Genomic DNA, 19,403 nt, shown 5'->3' on the forward strand with positions numbered 1-19,403 from the left:
CGACTGCAGAGTGGACAGGGCCAGGAGAGGCTCCTCAGCCATGTCTCCTTCACTTTGAATGTGGACGCACATGCATGTGGTGTGTGCATACGCTATTCACGCATGTACAGGCTGTGCCCATGTGTGTGCGCGCATGTGTGTCGGTGTAGGCGTATGCACACATGTACACACGTATGCTGATATATGTGTACATGCATGTATGTTTCTCGGTTTGAGCTCCCCAGAAGCCGACCCAGAGACGAAGGTTTAATTGCAGGTAGTTTACTGAGAGATGATTCCCAGGAGCACAGTAGGTGAGTGAGGAAGAAGACGGGTGAGGAAGGCAGCCTCAATGCTCTCAAGCAAATGGCTGCTGTGGGCAACTGAAGTTCAATGTGGCTAGGGAACCAATGTAGACCACGACTAGGTCTCCCATCCAGAAGGCAGGGAATTTTAGTCCCAGATATGGGCCTGTCCTGTCAGGAAGGTCTCTGGGGGCCAGGAGCAGGAGACAGACATGGGGATGGAGGTTGGTCTTGGAGAAGAATGGGACACAGGCAAAGGTGAAGGCAGGTGAGGACAGTAAGGCCCAGAGGGCACCAGATGTTACAGAAACGTTTATTACAAGGATAAATATATACAATATGGGACAATAAAACTGCTGAGCCTGGGCTGGGACTTCAGGGGATGCAGCGCGCAGAGGGCTGGGCGACGCCGGGGGTGAGGAGGATGGTGGAACAAGGGGGTCAGTGGTGGGTCCACAGCCCCAGTCTCTGGATGGGGCCTGGGAATGACCAGGTCCCCAAATCATGCACAATGAGGTCCTGGAGCTCGAGCCCCAACAAGTCTGCCTCCCAATGTGCTGCCCTTCTGCCTGCCCAGACGTCTCTAAAATTCTCGATGTTTTCTCGTTGTTGGGGTGTTGAGAACAGCTCTGAGTGCAGGCATCAGTGAAGAATCCCCAAGGCTGACCAGGGGCCCACTGTTGACCCTCCCAGCATTCAGAGGTAGGAAACCATCACTGGTCTTTGAGTAACAGGCCCACCCCTCTCTGAGTTGGTGAAGCCCTCAAAAATTGCTGCAGTTTGGTTCTAGCCCGAATGTTCTAGGCATAATCCAAATATAAATTCCCGTTGGGAGGCTCCGGGCACACCCCTGCTCATGAATAATACTAAGGGCTACGGGAAAACAAATCTCTTCGATATATTCTCCTCATCCTTCTATACCTTGCCAAAGGGACACTCCTCCAGGAAGCCTTCCTGAGCCCTGATGGCTGCTCAGCATGCATGCCAGCCCTGTGCCCTCCCCTCATCTACACTCACTACACTCAGGGAGGGTCTCCACAGGGCTGGATCTAAGGGCTGTGCTCAGTGGCTGCTGGACTGGTAGCACTTTCTCTCTCTCTCTCTCTCTCTCTCTCTCTCTCTCTCTCTCTCTCTCTCCTTCTCTCTCTCTCTGTCTCTCTCTCTCTCTGTCTCTCTCTCTCTCTCTCTCTCTTTCTGGGATGGTGCCAGCTCAGAGCCTCCCAGGAGGAGGCCAGAAAGATGATGGGAGCAGGGACCAGGGACAGAGTGGGGAGCCCCGTGTAATCGGCAATATTTCAGGACCTCTGTCATCACATCTGCCTTTTGTTCTTGCAGAGAAGCTCCAAGAACCTTCCCCGGTGCAGCGTTTACATGCCTGAGACTCCTCTTCTCTACATAGAATCGACAGTGACTTATAAGCCCACCAGAAAGCTAAGCACCTTCCAGAGCCAGAAAGAGCAAGGGGCCCACGTGTCTCTGTGTATTTCCCTTCTGGCTGGTGGGGTCAGGGCACCGTGCGGCCAGAAGGTACAGCTGGGGATGTTTAGGCTGTCCCCGGGGTGGAGACTCCTATGGGCGGAAAGGACTGGGTGAGGTCCCCTGGCCCCCAGGCAGCCCTTTTCCTCCCTATGACCGCCTGTTCTTTCTCTGTGGAGAGGTTGGTAGAGTTGTGTTGTGGCCTGCCTGCAGGGCAGAGACCCTCTAGCCAGTGGGCTGAATGGGCTGAGCTCCAAGCTGGCATCAAGCCAGAAGTGAGCCCTGCCTGGCTGGTATAGTGGGCAGCACTACTGTCTCCTGCTTCCCAACACAGCCGGGGTGGGAGAGTGGTGCCTCTGGCCCTGCTCTGAGGCTGGGGACAGTGGGCAAGAGGAAGTGAAGGTTGAGCCCTCCCCTCAACAAGCCACCCTCAAGGGTTGTCTTCAGGGGGCAGGGCTCTCCAGAGAGTCTGCAGCCCTAAGCCCTGCTGCCTTCTCAGGTAGATCAGGGTGGTCAGGATGCCAGGCTCTACTGGCCACTAGCCATGGCCATTCTGGGACATGTAAGCTGCCAGAGCCACCACCACGGCCACATAGAGACCGGCCCCCACGGCGATGGAGAGTGTGGCCAGGAAGAGTGCCCGGCGGGAGGTGGTGCTGGCCAGGCGGAAGTCCCCCTTGGAGATGGCCTTGCTGGTCTAGGGAGAGAAATGTGCTCATGAAAGAGATCACCCCCACGCCCAGCAAAACAGCCCCAGCCCACCGGGCCCCTGCTCCCATCCTGCATATGTTTCTGCCAAGCCCTCCAGTGGAGGAGGTGGCCAGAGTGGAAGGCTTGGGCCCCACGTGCTCTTACCCCCTGGGAGAAGTAGAAGGCCGCGATGCCCAGTGGCCAGAAGCAGCAGAGCATGGAGAAGATAGTAAGCCCCAAGTGGTCCCTGGGGGGCAGTGTGAAGAAGTTGTCTTCACTCTCACTCTCTGTAGAGGTTGCATCACTCTGCAAAACACGAGTGGGGCTTGTGACCAGGGCCCGGATCACCCAGTGGCAATGATGTGGGGCAATAGGCAGTCTCTTCTTCTGTCCATGGGAGTGTGGCTTGGGCTCAGCACGCTACCAAAAGCCTTCCATCTTTAGGGATATATCACAGAGAAAGAATACAAGTATATACATACAGGTATGTTCAGCATCAGATAGTAATTGTGAAAGATTAGGAACAATCCCAATACCCGATGACCAGGAGATTGAGTAAATAAGATGGAAGAACTTACAATGGAATACCACGTAACCCTTAAAAATCACTTTGGAATAAAGATTAAGTTATGTGGAGCAATACGGAAATGTGTTGCTGAGAGGGAAAAATCATATTATAAAACTAGGTACAGCAAGATGTCTCTCGGGGAGTAGGGTGGGAAAAACCATGAATAAGAAAAGACTAGTAGATCAGCTACTAACATAATAATGTTATCTTCCAGTGGTTCTCTGCATTAAGTATAAATTACTGACATAATTAAGAAAACAAGAACAGTAAATGCTATTTAAAAATTAAATAGTCGTTTGTTCTGCCATCTTGGAGCCTGTGGAGGCCTGCTGGGAACAGGACTTCTAAAGCGACAAATATGTCTGGCAGGCTGTGGTCCACGGCCATTTTTGCTGGTTATAAACAGGGTCTCCAGAACCAGAGGGAGCCATAGTTCTCCTTAAAACTGAAGGTGTTTATGCTCGAGAGGAAACTGAATTCTATGTAGGCAAGAGCTGCGCTTACGTGTACAAGGCAAGGAACACCACAGTGACTCCTGGGGGCAAACCATACAAAACCAGAGTAATCTGGGGAAAGGTAACTTGTGCTCATGGAAAACAGTGCCATGGTTCATGCCAAATTCCAAAGCAACCTTCCCGGTAAAGCCATTGGACTCAGAATCTTGAAAGGTAAGTAAAGTGGATTTGTTCTCTTTAAAAAAAAAAAAATTAAATAGTCAACCCAAGCTAATGTTTCTCAAAGTGCGGATGTGTCAAAACACTTGTGTCAGAAGTACCTTCCTTGGCAACATACAGATTCCTAGGCCCCAAGCCAGACCTAATTAATCTCAACACTTGCAGGTGGGCCCGGGAATATGTATTTTAAACACATGTACTCACCTCTTCTTCCTCCTGGTCGTCCTCCTGGTCCTGCAGCTCCTCTTGAACTCCATAGGACACAGTTTGGATGGTGACATCTTCTTCTACTTGGCCAGATTCTGTGGACTGCTCCGTGGGCCCAGCCCGGGGCTCCCTGCTCTCTGTGAAGCTGGTCTCACAGCTGCCTGCCCTGGGCTCCTTGACTTTGTCCCTCCCTAACAGGCAGCTGGGCCTGTACCAGGCCTCCACGGCTAGCTGCAGGGACTCTGGATCCAGGAGCTGGTGGGCTTGAGCAGGGCCAGTGCCTCCCAGGAGGTAGGAGTAGAGCTTCTCCTGGCACGACCAGCTGGGTGAGGCCTCGGGGTAGGGGTAGGGGCCATGGAGGTGGGCAGGGCTCCGAGGCAGCAGTGGGTTCTGTAGTTCACTTAGACTCTCCATGGTTCTGGAGAGCTCCTGGGTGGGGAGACTGGGCCAGCTGAGCAGTCCTCAGAGAGCCTGCTGGGAGCACAAAACAGACAGACACTGCAGCCAGGGAGCCGGACGCAGGCCTGGAAGTGGTTAGAAGTGCAGGCTCTGCAGTCTGTTTTGCTTCAGACCCTGCCTTTACCACTGGCCAGCTGTGGGACCTCGAGCTGCTTAACTTCTCAGAAACTTCTCCGTTTCTTTGTTTGTGAATTGGGGCTAGCAGAAATACACACTTCATAGAATTGGTTCATTCGTTTATCCAGTTAACACACATGTGTATTTATTGAGCCTAAGCTCTATGCCAGGCACTGTACAGATGCTGGGGATGTGATGGCGAGAAAGGCGGGAAGAGAGAGAGCAAGAAGGGTGCACGTTTTGTCTCTCGGAGCGTATAGTCTGGTGGAGAAGATGGCTGCCCTGAAGGAGAAGTCCAGCAGGGGTGTAAGAAAGCATGATGGAGAAAACTCAGACAGAGGCGCAGGGAAAACTCTGGAGCTGGGATCTGAAGGAAGAGGACAAGTTGACAAGGTGAGGGGAGGGGGAACATATTTCATGCAGAAGCCAGATAAAGGATGGTAGTTCTGAGAGCCTGGGAGAAGGCTGGTGTGGCTCAGGGTACAGAGGGTGAGATGGGGTGTGCGGCCAGACCACGCAGCCCCCTTTAGGTCCAAGGGGGTTTCAGGGTCTCAGCAGGGGTGACAGGATGAGATTTGGGTGCTGAAGTCTGTCCATGGCCGTGTGTGGGGCATGGCTTAGACAGAGCTGGCACAATCCGGAGGCTTTGCCATGGTTTCATTTCAGCTGAGGACAACCGGGGCTCAAGGTGGGGAGATGGAGAAAATGGGATGGGCCTTGGGACATACTGACAGGGCTTAGTGGCCGGTGAGATACTGAGCTGAGGGAAGGTTTGTTCTAGGGTTGCGTGGCACCACACAGCTCAGATCTCTGCATGTGCCACACGCTAACAGCTGTCAGCTCTTCCTGGGAAAGGACACTTCTCCCCAGGTGTGGTCTTAGGTGGATGCACCTTAGGCTAATCTCCCCTCTAAAGCAAATTGTGACTTTGGGAAGTTCCTGTGGGATCTAAGGCAGGGCCCCCTGAGCACTGAGGGTGGACTGGCAATCCCACCTGGAAGTGTAGACACATTCAAGGGCTGCTTCCTCCTCTTCAGCCAGTCCTGAGAAGCGACTGTGTACCGGGGAAAGGTGCACTGTAGGTGTTCAGGGCTGGCTGAAGGAGGGGAGAGCAGCCTTTGAGTGTGTCTACAAGAGACCACACACACTGTGGGGTGTGTCAGGTAGAAGTAGAGCATGGAGAGAAAGGAGAGGCAGGCCAGGTGGCCCCCGGGACCTGGCCTTCCCCCTCCCAGGAACATCATGAAGCTGGAGGGTGACAGGGTCATGTCTCACCGTGGATTTAAAATCCACAGATGGGAGAGTCCCTCTTGGCCTTGATACTTTGGGCAAATTTTCATGCCCTTCTGGATTTCCTCATTTGCCAAGTACAGATAATCCCTGCCTACAAGGTTGTTTTGAGGATCCAAAGAGATGGCTGAAATGCAAGCGTGACGTGGGTTACAAGTGGGAGGGGATGCTGTGCTTACTTCTGGCCTTAAGTCTTCTCCTGCTCAGGCTATTACTGGCCGAATGGTAAAGGGAAACTGGGAGAGATTTCTGCCCCCAGGCCTGGGTCTATCTAGGCTCCCTCTCCAGTACTTCTCCCCATCAAGAACTCACAGCCAAAGCCTGCCAAAGGGCCATTTCTATTTCTGCTCTAAAACAAATAGCAGGATTCTAGAAAGCTGGTTCCTGGGAAATCTGAAGACAGAGCATGGCTCCAGGATGGAGCTAGGGGAGGGAAAGGGACTAGCGTTAAGGGTATGTCCGTGGGGGCTGGGCTCCCTGGCTGGCCTGCTGTGGGGAGGATAGCGGGCTGTTTCCTGCCTGGGGGCAAAGGAGCAGAAAGAGGCTTCCCGTGCCTCAGGCTCTGAGCCCCTGAGAAGTGTGGTCTCTGGAGCTCGGGCTCCAAGAATGTCTAACAAAGAATCCTGGAGGGGTGCAAAGAAGGGCAAGTGGCCCAAGTGTCCAACTCTTCCTCCAAGGAGGACACAGACGGTGCTGGAAACACTGGGCTGCCATGTGCCTGGGGATCCTGTTGGCAGATTAGCCAGCTGCAAGTTCCACTTGGGCTGTCACCAGCTGTGGCAGAAGCTTCTCTGCATGCAGAGACGGCATGCAGGCTAGGGAGCAGGTGGAGCTTAGGTCCCTGGTCTCCAATGCTCACAAATGCAGCTTCCTCACTACTTCTCTCTCCTCCTTCCTCTCCAGAGGTCAAAAAAATGCAGGGAGCCCTTCGGACGACAGTGATGTGGAAAGGCTCCTTCCAGCAGGTGGGGACCTGGGAGTGCCCACAACAGAGGCTTTGCTGGGCCAGGCTTGTACATGGGCTCCTCTGGGCAGGTTTGTAGCCACCCTGCACGAGCAGATGTGGCGAGCAGATGTGGCCCACAGATGTGGAGCTGAGGACATGCGACTATAAGTCTTATGGGTTTGGGAGTCAGGTACACTGGGGTTCCATTCCTGATTCATCCCCATTAGTTTTTGACCTGGCACCTCAGTTACCCCATCTGTAACCAGAAGGGTTGTATTAGATGGTCACTGATGTCGATGGTGGCACTAACATCCCATGACCCCATAGTCTAAGGAGCCCTCCACTCCTTGCCCCCTTTTAAGAGTCAGGAATAGAGGACCATGCTCAGAGCTCAGTGAGGTGCAGAATCGCCTCCTTCCCTACCGTGGCCCCTCCGAGCAGGTTGAGGAAGGCAAAGGAAAGACAAGATGTCTACTTGCCAGAGGGACAATGGAGCCATGCAGTCATCTCCCGGCTTCCTGACTCCCCCTGGGCTGCCCCAGTGCCCCATCTCAGCCACGCTTAGAAATCTAGAACATGGTTCCCAAATGTTCCCCAGCCTCTCCTCCAGCTCGTTTGACTTTATGCCTTCTCTACTTATAGCCTTGAAGGCCTTGCAGTGGGGGTGGGGTGAGGCGGACCAGCCTCAGAGCAGATTAATGCATCAAACTCACCCCTGCCCTCTGTTCTGCTTCACCAGGAGGCCTTGGAAAGTCACCTGTCCAATCTCCCTGAAGTTTTGAAAGGAAGAAAACTTGTGGCCAGGAATCAGGCCCCGGAGCCCTGGAGACCGTGGAGACATTTGCAGTGCACTTGTCTAGGGCAGGCAGAGGCAGCTGGGTCCCAGATCATCGCTCTGCTCTTGGCAACCACCCTCTCTTGGTCTAAATACACCCAGATAAGCTTCTGGCACCCAAGTCATATAGCCTTTCCTGGATTACTCCACCCCCTCGACACACACACACACACACACACACACACACACACACACACACACTCACTCTATGTCTTTGGGTAGGGCTTCTCAGCACTTAACGTACAAAGATGTATGACCTTGGGTTTTCCACAATAGGGACAAACTGAAAACCACCTGAATGTCCAACAATCAGGGAGAAGTTAAATAAATTATGGTACAACAATACAAGATGGTACAAGGCCTTTGAACAGGTTTACAAAGAGGAATGACATAAAAAAAAAAAAACGCTCATTGCAGATTTGGTGAGAAGGCAGGAAAGAAAAAGGTATGTGCATATAATCTCAACTCTGGCAAAATGTCAGCAGTGATTATCTCCAGGAGTGGGAACACAGGTGCTTTTTTCATTTTCTTGTTTATACCATGTTTTTTCAGTTTTCCACATTTATTTTTTATAATAAGCATATACTACTTTTAAACCAGAACAAATTAAGTGCATAGATTTCTTCTGAGCCAAATTATCTAAAAATCAGTTTAAAACTTCTCCAGGCTAGAGGGCTTCTTTCTGGGTTTAGGGGCTGAGCACAGCATCAGGGCTTGCCCTGAAACACCTTGACAGGGGCGGGCGCGCGCGTGCACACACACACACACACACACACACACTTATACACACACCTCCACTTCCATAAAGCAACCAAGTAGGAACTGTAGTACCTGCTCATAGTAGCAGCCAAAGATCCCAGTTCTCTAACAGGTCATGTTCTCCCTATAACCTGTTAGGGTCACACAGGAATTCACTGAGCTGATTCTGGGAACCCAGTACTAAGTTCTGGCCAGAAAAAGGGGGTGGCAGATCCCCAGTACAGCCTTCTTTGCCCTTGGCCTGGCCTGACATTTTGTAGGCCCTATTGTGTAGGGCTGCCTCTCTCTGTTCCCTGGACTTAGGCACCAATTTCAAAGCAGAGCAATTTGCATCTCCACCTCTGCTGCCTGGTCTACCCTGGATTGTGTGTGCCAACTCTGCATTCAGTACTGTGTGCTTGCTGGTGAGCATACCTGTGTGAGAAAGAGTATGTGTATGTGTGCACTCTGCTCCTTAGGACAGACATGAGCTATCTGGGATTCTGAAGCTAAAAAGATTGCTCCAAAGTGTGCAGTTGGGGCTAGAGGTCTGGGCCTCATAAAAGGAAAGCAAGAGAATGTGGATCTGTGAGACTACAGCCCTTGGCTTGTTTTCTTTTGAGCTGAGAACTGAGCTGGGCCCTAAGGTTTTCCAGTTCCTGATCTGAGGATGGAGAGCACACTGCCACCTCCCAGACCAGAAATTCACTGGCGTCCAATTACAGCCTCCCACTGGAGTTCAATTGTACTGCAGACCAATCATACAGTGTAACATCAGTTTGCTTATCTATAAAGTGCATGGAAAGAGTTGAAGGGGTTGATTTTTAACAGCTCAGCTCAATATGACCCTGGTATTCTATTGGGAGAATACTAATAATAACTTAATACTTAGGAGCTTTGCGCTATATGCCAGACACTGAACTGTTCTTAGTGCTCATTTTGACTCTATTATTCTAGTGGGAGAATAACAATAGGATGGGGGCTTCCTCTTTTAGCTGTGCAGACGAACTTGTGTCACACCAAACCTGCCAATAATATCTAGAAAAGCTAGGGAAAAATATGAAGGCATCAAAGAATCTCCAAGGGAGCAAAACCTTGAGGGGTCAAAGCGCCAAGATCCCACAGGAAAGAGAAACACGGAGAGGTGAGCCTCACTCTTGGTGCCACTTTCCCTTTTTTCCAGCAGCATCAGAGGCTGGGGAGGAAAACTGGAGTTCAGGGCCTGTTAAGGAGGAGGAGCCCAAGGAAACACCCCCAGTTTTCAACTGGAAACTCTTTCGGGCTATCCCTAGGAGGAGGAGCAGACAGAAACCAGGCTTTAAATCAGCTCCTTCCTTAATTGGATTAGGCGATCTGCACAGTCTGACTGCCTGCCAGAAGCAAAAGTTGTCTCAGGGCAGTGGTTCTCACACTTTTGTGGGCATCCACACCACCCGAAGGTCTCGTGAAAGCCAGACTGCGGGCTTCCACCCGCACAGTTTACAATTCCGGGACGGGAATGTCCAGTGCTAACTAGTTCCCATGAGTGGATGCCGCAGGTCCAGGAGGCTGCTTTAAGAATCACCGCTCTGATAATCACTGAAAGAACAGGAAAGACAGTACAGCCAGGCAGCTAAGAGATGGGGAATATGAAATGACAAACACACCTGACTAATACAAAAGGAGACAAGAAAAGATAGAAAAAGGAATATAGAACAGGTGAGACAAACAGAAAACAAGTAGTAAGATGTTAGTATCAGTAATTACACTGGATGTGAACACGATAAAATTGCCCATGAAAAGACAAAGCTAGTCACATAGTATATTATTCAGTTCACACGAAATTAGAGAGAAACTTAACTCTAGTGACAGAAAGCAGATCAGTGGTTGCTAAGAGCCAGGAGTCGGGGGAGGAGATTGACTGCGAAGGCACTTGAGGATCTTTTGGATGATGGGACTGTTCTATATCTTGAGTGTGGTAGTGGTTAAATGACTATGTATTTCACAGAACTCACTGAATTCTATACTTAAAATTAATGACTTTTCTTGTATGTCAAAACTGATTGTTCTACCTTTTATTTTTTAAAAATTCATTTTTCAGAGTTGACATACAATATTACATTAGCTTCAGGTGTACAACATATGATTAGACGTTTATATAACTTACCCTGGTAGCTCTAGTACCCATCTGACACCATACATTGTTATTACAGTATTGTTGACAGTATTCCCTATACTTTATATCCCCATGGCTATTTTAAAACCGATTTTTTATAAAGACAAAGACTGGATTTTTAAAATAACAAAATCCAACTATATGCTGCTTATATGAGCAAGCAATGCACCTTAAATATAAAAATACAAAGAAGTTCAAAGTAAAAGAATGAAATAATAATAACACTTCACACTTAATAAGTGTTTGCGGTGTCTCAGGCACATAAGTGCTATGTATTATCTCATTTAACTCTTACAGTAGCCCTATGAAGTTTATGCCATCATTATCTTCATTTTACAGATAAAGACACTGGGCATAAGAAAGCTAAAAGTGCCCACATGCACATTGCTGGTAAGTGCTGGGCTGGACATGACCCTTGGAAATATGACTCCAGAGTCACTGCACTCTAGCGCCACTATGTGTCAGCTACCATTTATGGAGTGTTTGCTTTGCGTGTTTGAACCAGGTCAACTGCTTCAAATGCAGGTATCTCGTTTAATCCATGCTCTTTCACGGGGGTGGAGCGGAACTGCAGCTCAGAGTGGCTACACAGGATTTCTGAGATCACACAGCTGGAGAGTGGCAGAGCCCATTTGACCCAGGTCTGTCTGACCAGAGCACATGTTGGCCTGAACAGCATTCAGTCCTCCAGGTTAGCTGCTGGGGTGAGACCTGGAAACTCCAGGTTTGTGTTTGGCACACAGTACCTGGTAGGCTCTGAAATACCTGGGAAGAGCCATCATGAACACTGTTAAAAAAGAGGCCAAAGGGACAGTGTGATGTGTGACCAGGAGTTGGGTTATATCCTTGGGACGGGGCCAGCCCTTATTGGAACCCTGTAAAATTATACCCACTATTAATACATGAAGCGGGATATTATCATTTCCCATATTTCAGATGAAGAAACTGATGCTCAGAATGCTTAAGTAACTTGCCCAAGATTAAATAGTGACAGAGACTGGATTTGCACCTAGATTTAATTGAGTCCAAAGCCTGGGCTCTCATTATTATGCCTTTCAGAGCCTACCTTTGTGCAGAGGGTCATGATAAATAGTGGGGGTGTGAGAGTGGTGAGGATTTGGTCTTGAATGAGTGAAAACCAGAGGCCTCAGTAAAAGGAATGGGAAAAAGGAGCTTCAAGAAAAGATTAAGAGATTTGGAGTGATTTAGCCGCCCAGGGGTGGCTGCCTAGATAACCTTAAGGTCTGGAGTCATACAAACACAGAGCCACTGTGAGAAGCTGAACTCCTTACTGCTATCTCTTAGTGTGATAAGAGATATTGCCTCTCAACTGAAAGATAGAAGCAAGAACTTCCTAGTAAAGCAGAAGATTAAACACAAATGATTAAAATTCAGGGAAAAGGTAAAATCTTTAACAATAGGCGCTAGACTGACCTCTAGTCAGATAATATGTAAACTGTTGTGCCAACTGTGAAGTGTGACTAAGGTGGCTGTTTGTAGATGGCTTGGGACTGGATTTGATGTTTTCTGGCCTGTAAGCAAGAGAGCCAACCACCTCAGCTTGGGCTCGTAGCTATAACTTGCTGCATCTGGCGGTAAAGAGAGAAAGTCAGGGGCAGGGATGGGTGGGTGGCTGGAAGGCTGGAGGAGGCAGAGACAAGGAAAAACGGGGAACTTAGCTTTCTTTGTTTCAATTTGCCTCCTCAGGAAGTTAACACAATCGCCTATCCTTTCTTTCTCCTCTGTCTTCAACAGCTCCTAACTCCTGATCCTTCCTAATGGCACTTAAACATATTATAGTCTTCCTTCCTTAGAAAATAAATTAATTGCGATGATTGTAAAACCTGGCTGTAAATACTTTGACATTCGTCCCATTGAGAGGTGGGGGTCTGTACCCCTCCTCCCTAACCTGAGCGGGTCTGTGACAGCTTCAACCACAGAGCACAGCAAACGTGACGCTATGTGACTTCAGAGCCCAGGTGATACAAGGCCATGCATCCTTTCCCTTGTTTGTGGGAACACTCACTCTTGGTACCCTGAGCTGTCCTGTACGTAGCTGGACTACTCTGAGGCCACCATGCTGGCGAGGCCATGTGGGTATATGCTCCTGTTGATGGAGCTGGCTGAGCCCAGTTATCCTTAAGATGCCAGACGTGTGAATAAAGCTATCATGGACTCTAACCCAGCCCATCTGTCAGCTGAATACCAACGGGTGACCTCTGTCTGTGCCACATGGAGTAGAATAATCACACAGCTCAACCCTGCATGAATTTCTGACCCCAAAGTCCTGAAGTATAATAAAGTGTCTTTTGTTTTAGCCACTAAGTTCCGGGCAGTTAGGCAGCAACAGATAATTGGAACATCTTTCCTCAATGCCCTTTCTCTCCTTCAGCTCCCGTCCTCTCTCTCCCTCCTTCACTTCATAGCCGTGTTTCTTGGAGTATCGTGTCCACTTATATCAGAATACTTTAGCTCCCAGATCAAAAGTCATTTTCTGAGGGAGGGCGTCCCTATCTCCTCAGTCTAGATTTAGTTCCGTGGTTATCTGCTGTCTGGGCTCCAGCTCTTCCTCTCAAAGAGCTTATCACAGTCTCTTCTTATATATGTATGATTTATTGATTAGTGCCTTTCTCCCTCACCAGATTGTGAGCCTCAAGAGGGTGGGGACTGTATGCCTTCCTCATCCCTGCAGCCCCTTGCCTAGCACATAGTAGGCACTCAATAACAGTTGTTCTCATGAATGAATGAATGAGTGAGCTCGGTGTGCTGAGGCTCCCCCATAAGAAAGTACTTTCCAGGGTCTGGGATGGATGGGGCACATCTGGCAGGGGCACATTTAGCTCTGCACAACAAATATTTCTTGAGCAGTTACTGCACACCAGTTCTTGGAATGTAAAAGTAAACAAGAAATGGTACTTGCTTTGAGGACGGGTGGGGAATACAGATGAGCAAATACAAAATTTCAATACAATGGAGTAAGTTGTGTTAGCAGCTACACTATGACCACTGATAAGGGACTCTTATCTTGGGATGGGATTGGAGGGATGGTGGGAACTAGAGAAAGATTTCAGAGCAGGGGACATCTGAACTGAGTCTTAAAGAAAGAAAACAAATCATCTAGGTGAGACAATGATGGAAGGGCATTTCCAGCAGAGGAAATAGCACAGAAGCATGGGTGATGGTATGGAGGGAAAGCCAGGGTGGTTTGGTATGGATAGAGTGAGGCTGGAGATGGCAGGAAGGTCTTCTCCTACATACAGAGAAGCTTTTTGCTGTGGGCAGTAGGGAGTCACTGACAGTTGTAGCAGGAAAATGATAGGGTCATACCTGTGTATTAGAGCACTCTGGTTGGCTGCAGTGGATAGAAAGGATTCGAGGTGAATGAGAATAGAGGCTAGACGTCTTGTTAAGAAACTATTGTAAAAATGGAAGCAAGAAAGGATGAGGACCTGAACCTGATCTATGGCAAAATGGATGGAGAGGAAGAGTCCTACCTGAGGAGTCGCTAGGGGACTAAATAAATGGGACTTGGTGGTTAATTAGAAGTGAAGGAGAGGAAAGAGCTAAGAGTGACTCCCAGGTTTCTGGATTTGTCGGTTAAATAGAAAGTGAGGCCACCAGGTCGGGACAGGAAATCTATCGGGGGGTGGGGGGGTGCTGCTGGTTCAAAAGGCAGTCTGAGCACAAATGACCACCTCCTCTCCTTCTTAAGGCTCTGTTAAAATGACAGGGCATATATTTTTAAATGAATGAAATTATAACAAAATTGGAAAAGAGAAAAGAGTGATATCAGTGGACCAAAAACATTGAGGAATTTCTGGGAGATAAAGAGCAGATGAAATTCTTTGGTAAAGAAATCAGTGTTGAGAAATCTGCAGCTCCAAACACCAGAGGTAAGAACAATCCCATATCAAGGGAGAAGACTGTTAGGGAAACAAACATACCCGATTTCCGAGGAAATCCACACAAGCTGCCATGTCAGTCAATACCTCCCTTTATTCATAAGTCTGAATGTACAACGAAGAAAAATGAGTACATGAAAATAAAAGAGAAGGGTTAAATAAATAGAACAATTGACCCAATAAGATCAAAATCACCCAAGTTATAGAAAATATTTTAAAAATTATTTTGAATCCATATTCTTACAGAGATTGAGGACATATTAGAGGACATTGTATCCATAAAACAAGAACAGGCTGCTATGAAAAAGGAGCAATCAAAGAACATGAACTCATTTTGGAAATTGAAAATAATTGTCTAAATTTTCAAAAATTTAATGGAGAGCCTGGATAATAGAATGGACACTGTTAAAGACTAACATTTTAATGTAAAAGAAAAAAGTTAATAAACTTCCCCAAGATATAGAGCAAAAAGACAAAAAGATGGAGCATATAAAATAAAGTTAAGAGATATGAAAGAAAGTCCCAGACGTCCAACATTCATCTAATAGGAGTTTCAGAAAGACATAATAGAAAAACTAGAGGAAAATAATAATGAAAGGAGCAAAAGCAGAAAGTGTTTCCTGAGCTGAAAAAAAAAAAAGAAGAAGAAGAATATTTAGACTGAAAAGGCCCACCAAGTACAGAGCTGAAAAAATGAAACACACATACACACACAGAACAGGAGGATCGGAAAGAGAAGTGAATAAATTTGGTCTTCAAGTGTCTTTGGGATACCTAGGGTAGAAACTCCACCTGGCAATTAAATGTATAGAGTTGAAACCCTGGGTAATGTTCAGAGCTGGAGAGAGATCTGAGAATTATTAAAGGACCTATGGAAAAGGAAGAGAAGAGAAGAGCAAAGGAGAGGAGAGAAGAGGGCTGAGGAAGGAACCCAGGAAAGAGAGAAAATAGCTGGAACATTTCTCAGCTTCCATGGAAGGCTTCCAAGGTACTGTTTTCCAGAGAACAAAAGACCCTATTTTCTATCCCCTGCCACCCTGGGCTCCCATGGGCTGGACTGGCCTCTCTGTCAGAGTGTAATCCACTTGCCTGGGGAATGGGATTGGGGCTGACAAGAGTGAAAATTGCTAGGAGGATTGGGATCATGGCACCACTATTCAAATTAGTCCATTTTCAGCAGAAATCAAATCTTCATTCTCCGAAACAACCTGTCTCTCCTCGGAAGCAGCTCATTCCCAACCATTTAGAAGCAAACAGAACACCTGATGGTGGAAGATAGCACTCCTAATGGGGAGGTAGAGAATCGGGCCCTCACTCCTTGCTTGGTTGCTTGGGGTGGGGGTGGGGTTGGTGGCAGCTGCAGGGAGGAGGAAGAAAGAATAAGAGAGGAGGCAAAAGAAGAGAGTACCCGGATACAAAGCACAGAGACGAGACCTTTTTGTCCCCTGGCTTATAACAGAAGGCAGGATGCCCACCAAGCCTCTGAGAAGGAAAAGGGATTGAAAAATGCCAAAGGTTTAAGGAACTAGAATGTTTCTTCTTCCCAAAGTGAAGACTATTCTTTCTGCTTCTTTTTCCCTGGAGTGGTGTACTTTGGGGCTGGAAGTCCCTCTAGGATGTACAGATAAATTGGCCTTTGAACTTGAAGGTAATTAATAATGTGCAGATATCTCCTGATATTTTCTTAATTTCTGCTTCTGTCATTTTGTGTGTGCCATCCAAGGGGAAGGGACCTGCATATGTCTATTATAATGTTTCAATCTCTGTCTTAAACACACACACACACACACACATTTCCTCCCCACACACCTCATTTCTTAATGACATTTATCTCTTCCTCTTCTTCAGATCCTCCTTCCCCCAGGCCCCGATAATCAAGATCACCCCATCATGGGTTCGGGTTGGCTCCCTTTTTCTATTTGAGGCCTTGCAGAAGGAGTCAGAATAGGTGCCTCAGCAAGGAGGGGGCAAGAGGGGAACATAAGAAATAGCCAGTGGGTAGTTTTCTCTGGTTGGGAGGGAAACCAGGTGTGTCTGCCTGGGGAGGGAGAGCATCTGGGTGATCAGAGACGCCCTGAACCTTGACAGCCCTTGGGGTGGAGTATCCACTCAGATAGCAGCAGTAAGAGGGGCAGTACGTGGTTCTAGCCCCAGCAGCAGGCCAGCTCCCACAGACTAGTCTTGCAGAAAATACAGCCCCTCTCTATTCTTGCTATTGCCGCTGCTGCTGTCACTTCGTTATGAGGGTTAGTGACTGTCCATTAACTCTGAAGAGCTGATTCTTGCCAGTGCTGCACCAACAGCTGGGAGCCAGAAAGTGCTGACATGGGGGGAGGGATCGTGGTGGGTAAGTAAGGGAGGTCACTGGTGAGGCTTACTCAGCTCTACCCAAGTCCCATTAGCTAAGGTTTGTCTGAACATCAGGCGGCTCTGCCACAGTTGAGGAAAATTATTGTCAGAGAAGCTCATTTCCTTTTTATATATAAAAAAAGCTCTCCCCAGGGATGGATCTTTCCTGACTGTCCTCTCCTCCAGTCATCTTAGGAGGAGAATCACAGTCAGGCAAGGTGCCTGGGAGGAGATGGCCAAAGACTGGGTCCCTGATCAAGGGCTACTCACAAGGAATATTGGGGGTGGGGGAGTGCTTTCCTGGCATCTTGGCTTAAAGGCAGGGGCCCTCCCAGCTCAGCAGCTCTGTAGACAGGCATGGCTTTCCCAGGAAAATAAGGAAGAGTAGGGGATCTTAGGAAAACACCGGAACTATAAATGTCTTTTCCTGGTTCTTATTGCTCCATTCCACTGCATTCATAAAATCCAATTCGTCACTGAAAGTACATTAACTTACTTTTCAAACCAGGTTTACGAAGTTGGTATCCTGTGTTCAAGGAGAACTGAGGGATTTGTGGGCTCAGAACAGCCCTCAGATTGCCCCATAGAACAGCCAAACAGAGCAATCTTAAAACGCATCTAGTACGACCCTCCTTCACAGATGAGAAACCTAAAGCTCACAGAGGGGTAGGGACTGCCTGAGACAGTAGTTGGCAGGTCTGGGACCAGGACACAGGGCTCCAGTCAAATGTTTTTATTCTGAGATATTTTAACACTCCATTCTCTTATTTTACACCCAATTACTGAGTCCTTACTATCTTCCAGGTGCTATGGGGGAAGGGAGGTGTGGAGGGAGGCAAAGAGATAAAAACAACATAATCCTTGCCTTCAAGGAGCTGTTTCCCTAAATCTGTGATTCTTGGGGAAAAAATAAAATCTGTGAGCCAGAGTCTCACCCTGTATTGTCCTCCATAGGTGATGATGGAAGAAGAGAAAGGGGAGGGAACCCTTTTGGCTCCTCTAGATTTACATGTTGGGCTTCATTGATTCTAGGACCCCAGGGAGGTGAAGGACAAAGGGAGCCATGGCCGAGCTGGGAGAAAAGGAGGTAGGAGTGACAGGGATCACTGCCTGCTGACCTGGCTGGCGGGTGGGAACAGTGACAGCCTTGACAGCAGCTTACACTAGTATGGTGATGTATAGTTGACAAGCCTTCAATCAGGTACAGTGTTTCATTGAGCCCCCAGGGCAGTTCTCTGAGGTGAGCAGCTATGTTATCCCTACTTTAGGGATGAAGAAATTGAGGTTCGGAGAACTCAGGTAACTGGCTTAAAGCCAAAAAATGCCAGGGCCTAGCCAGAAACTCCTAGTCTAGTGCTCTTTGTACCACTGAGGGTGGGGAAGTTGTGTTGGGATGCGAGGATGGTCATCAAGCAGTGGTCAGCCACAGTGATACGCCAGTCTTCGTCTACGCAGTTCTATTTTGATTGCTACATTCTGGCACTCAGAGAACTCTGCTCTGAAGAACTGGAAGCACTTTGCAGGGCTGAATGAGCTCATTCAGCTCACTCTTGCCAGAAAGAGGAAGGACTCCAAACAGAGGCTCTGTCTAGAGTCACCAGCATTCAGGTACATAATAGAAAACAGGACTCAGGTTCCCCACTCTTTGCCCTCATGCACCAAGCAGAGTGATGGAAAATCAGCCTCCTTCCATGAGAGTCAAGAGGGCCACAGGAAAAAAAACTGAGGAATCTTCTGGTACCTCCTTCCTTCTCTGGAGAAAGGAGTTAATAATAAGTTGTAAGGGGTCTGGCCCATCTTTTGGCCCAACGGCCCTTTCCAGGTGGGGGGGACCATAGCTACTCCAGTCATCCTGATGAGAAGGTTGGGGGAGGAGAGGGAAGCTTTGTGAGCTGGTTCAGATTTCCCCAGTATCACAGAGCCCTGGGGGGGACTGGGGTACCAGGAGTCCACGAGACTCTCATCAGCGTTGCTTGTGGGTAGTGTCTCAGAGCAGCCTGAAGTCTGGGTCAAAGCCTGGCGGTGTGGGGTCAGGATGACCCGGTGCCTGTATGCGCCCCAGTCCCTCCGGCCCCTCCCAGCATGCACAGCCTGTAGGGTGAGGGCTAGGGATGGACTTGGCGCGATCTCTGGTGGAGCCCGCATCCCACTGGCCTCCCCAGGTCAATCCAGACTCTGCGCCTAGCTCTGCGCTCCCGCTGCGTCCCCAGACGGCCCCTTACCTGTCCCACCGAGGACGGTCCCGCCTCCTCCGCGGGGCTTGGGGGCCCGGCATGGGCTGGCGAGCGACGGCGCCTCCGCCTCGTGGCCGCGGTGGAACTCCCGGGAGGGCGCTCAGCCCCCGGCCCCGGGTCCCTGCCTCCCCGGCCACTGCTTCAGCACCGCGGACAGCTCCCGCCCGCAGCCCGGAGCCGCCCGCTCCGCCCGGCGTGGCCCCGGGAGCCCCGCATCCTGGCCCGGCCCCGCCGCCGCCGCCGCGCAGCCCTCAGCCCGGCCGGAGGCGGCACCGCGCCGACTTGGGAGAGCAGCGAGGAGGGTCTCCCTCTTCCCCGCCTCCTGACGCCGCCGCCGCCGCCGCCCTCTCGCCTCCGTGCTCCGTGCGTCTTTCCACGCTCCGAAATCAGCCCACCAGGCGCTCCGGACCCAGCTCCGGGGCGGGGCGGGCCGGGCGGGGCGGGGCGGGAAGCTGGGGGAGCCCAGAGGAGGCGGCGCC

At 49.4% G+C, this 19,403-nt stretch overlaps 1 protein-coding gene across 2 annotated transcripts; it reads right to left on the reverse strand.

The window, feature by feature from the left end:
• Window positions 1–463: 463 nt before the first annotated feature.
• On the reverse strand, window positions 464–19,191 carry SYNDIG1L (synapse differentiation inducing 1 like). Of its 2 annotated transcripts, none has more exons than XM_081048039.1 (4): window positions 18,913–19,191; window positions 3,897–4,370; window positions 2,616–2,756; window positions 464–2,457 (listed from the first exon to the last, which is right to left on the reverse strand). In XM_081048039.1, the coding sequence occupies exons 2-4, from the start codon at window positions 4,311–4,313 to the stop codon at window positions 2,299–2,301; spliced, it is 717 nt and encodes a 238-aa protein (XP_080904165.1). In that variant the 5' UTR covers window positions 4,314–4,370; window positions 18,913–19,191; the 3' UTR covers window positions 464–2,298. The 2 variants fall into 2 exon arrangements, with proteins under 2 accessions (XP_080904165.1, XP_080904164.1); XM_081048038.1 differs by having other exon boundaries at window positions 3,897–4,373.
• Window positions 19,192–19,403: the final 212 nt, after the last annotated feature.

This window comes from Rhinolophus hipposideros (assembly GCF_964194185.1).
Source record: "Rhinolophus hipposideros genome assembly, chromosome: 5".
Classification (NCBI taxonomy): Eukaryota; Metazoa; Chordata; class Mammalia; order Chiroptera; family Rhinolophidae; genus Rhinolophus; species Rhinolophus hipposideros.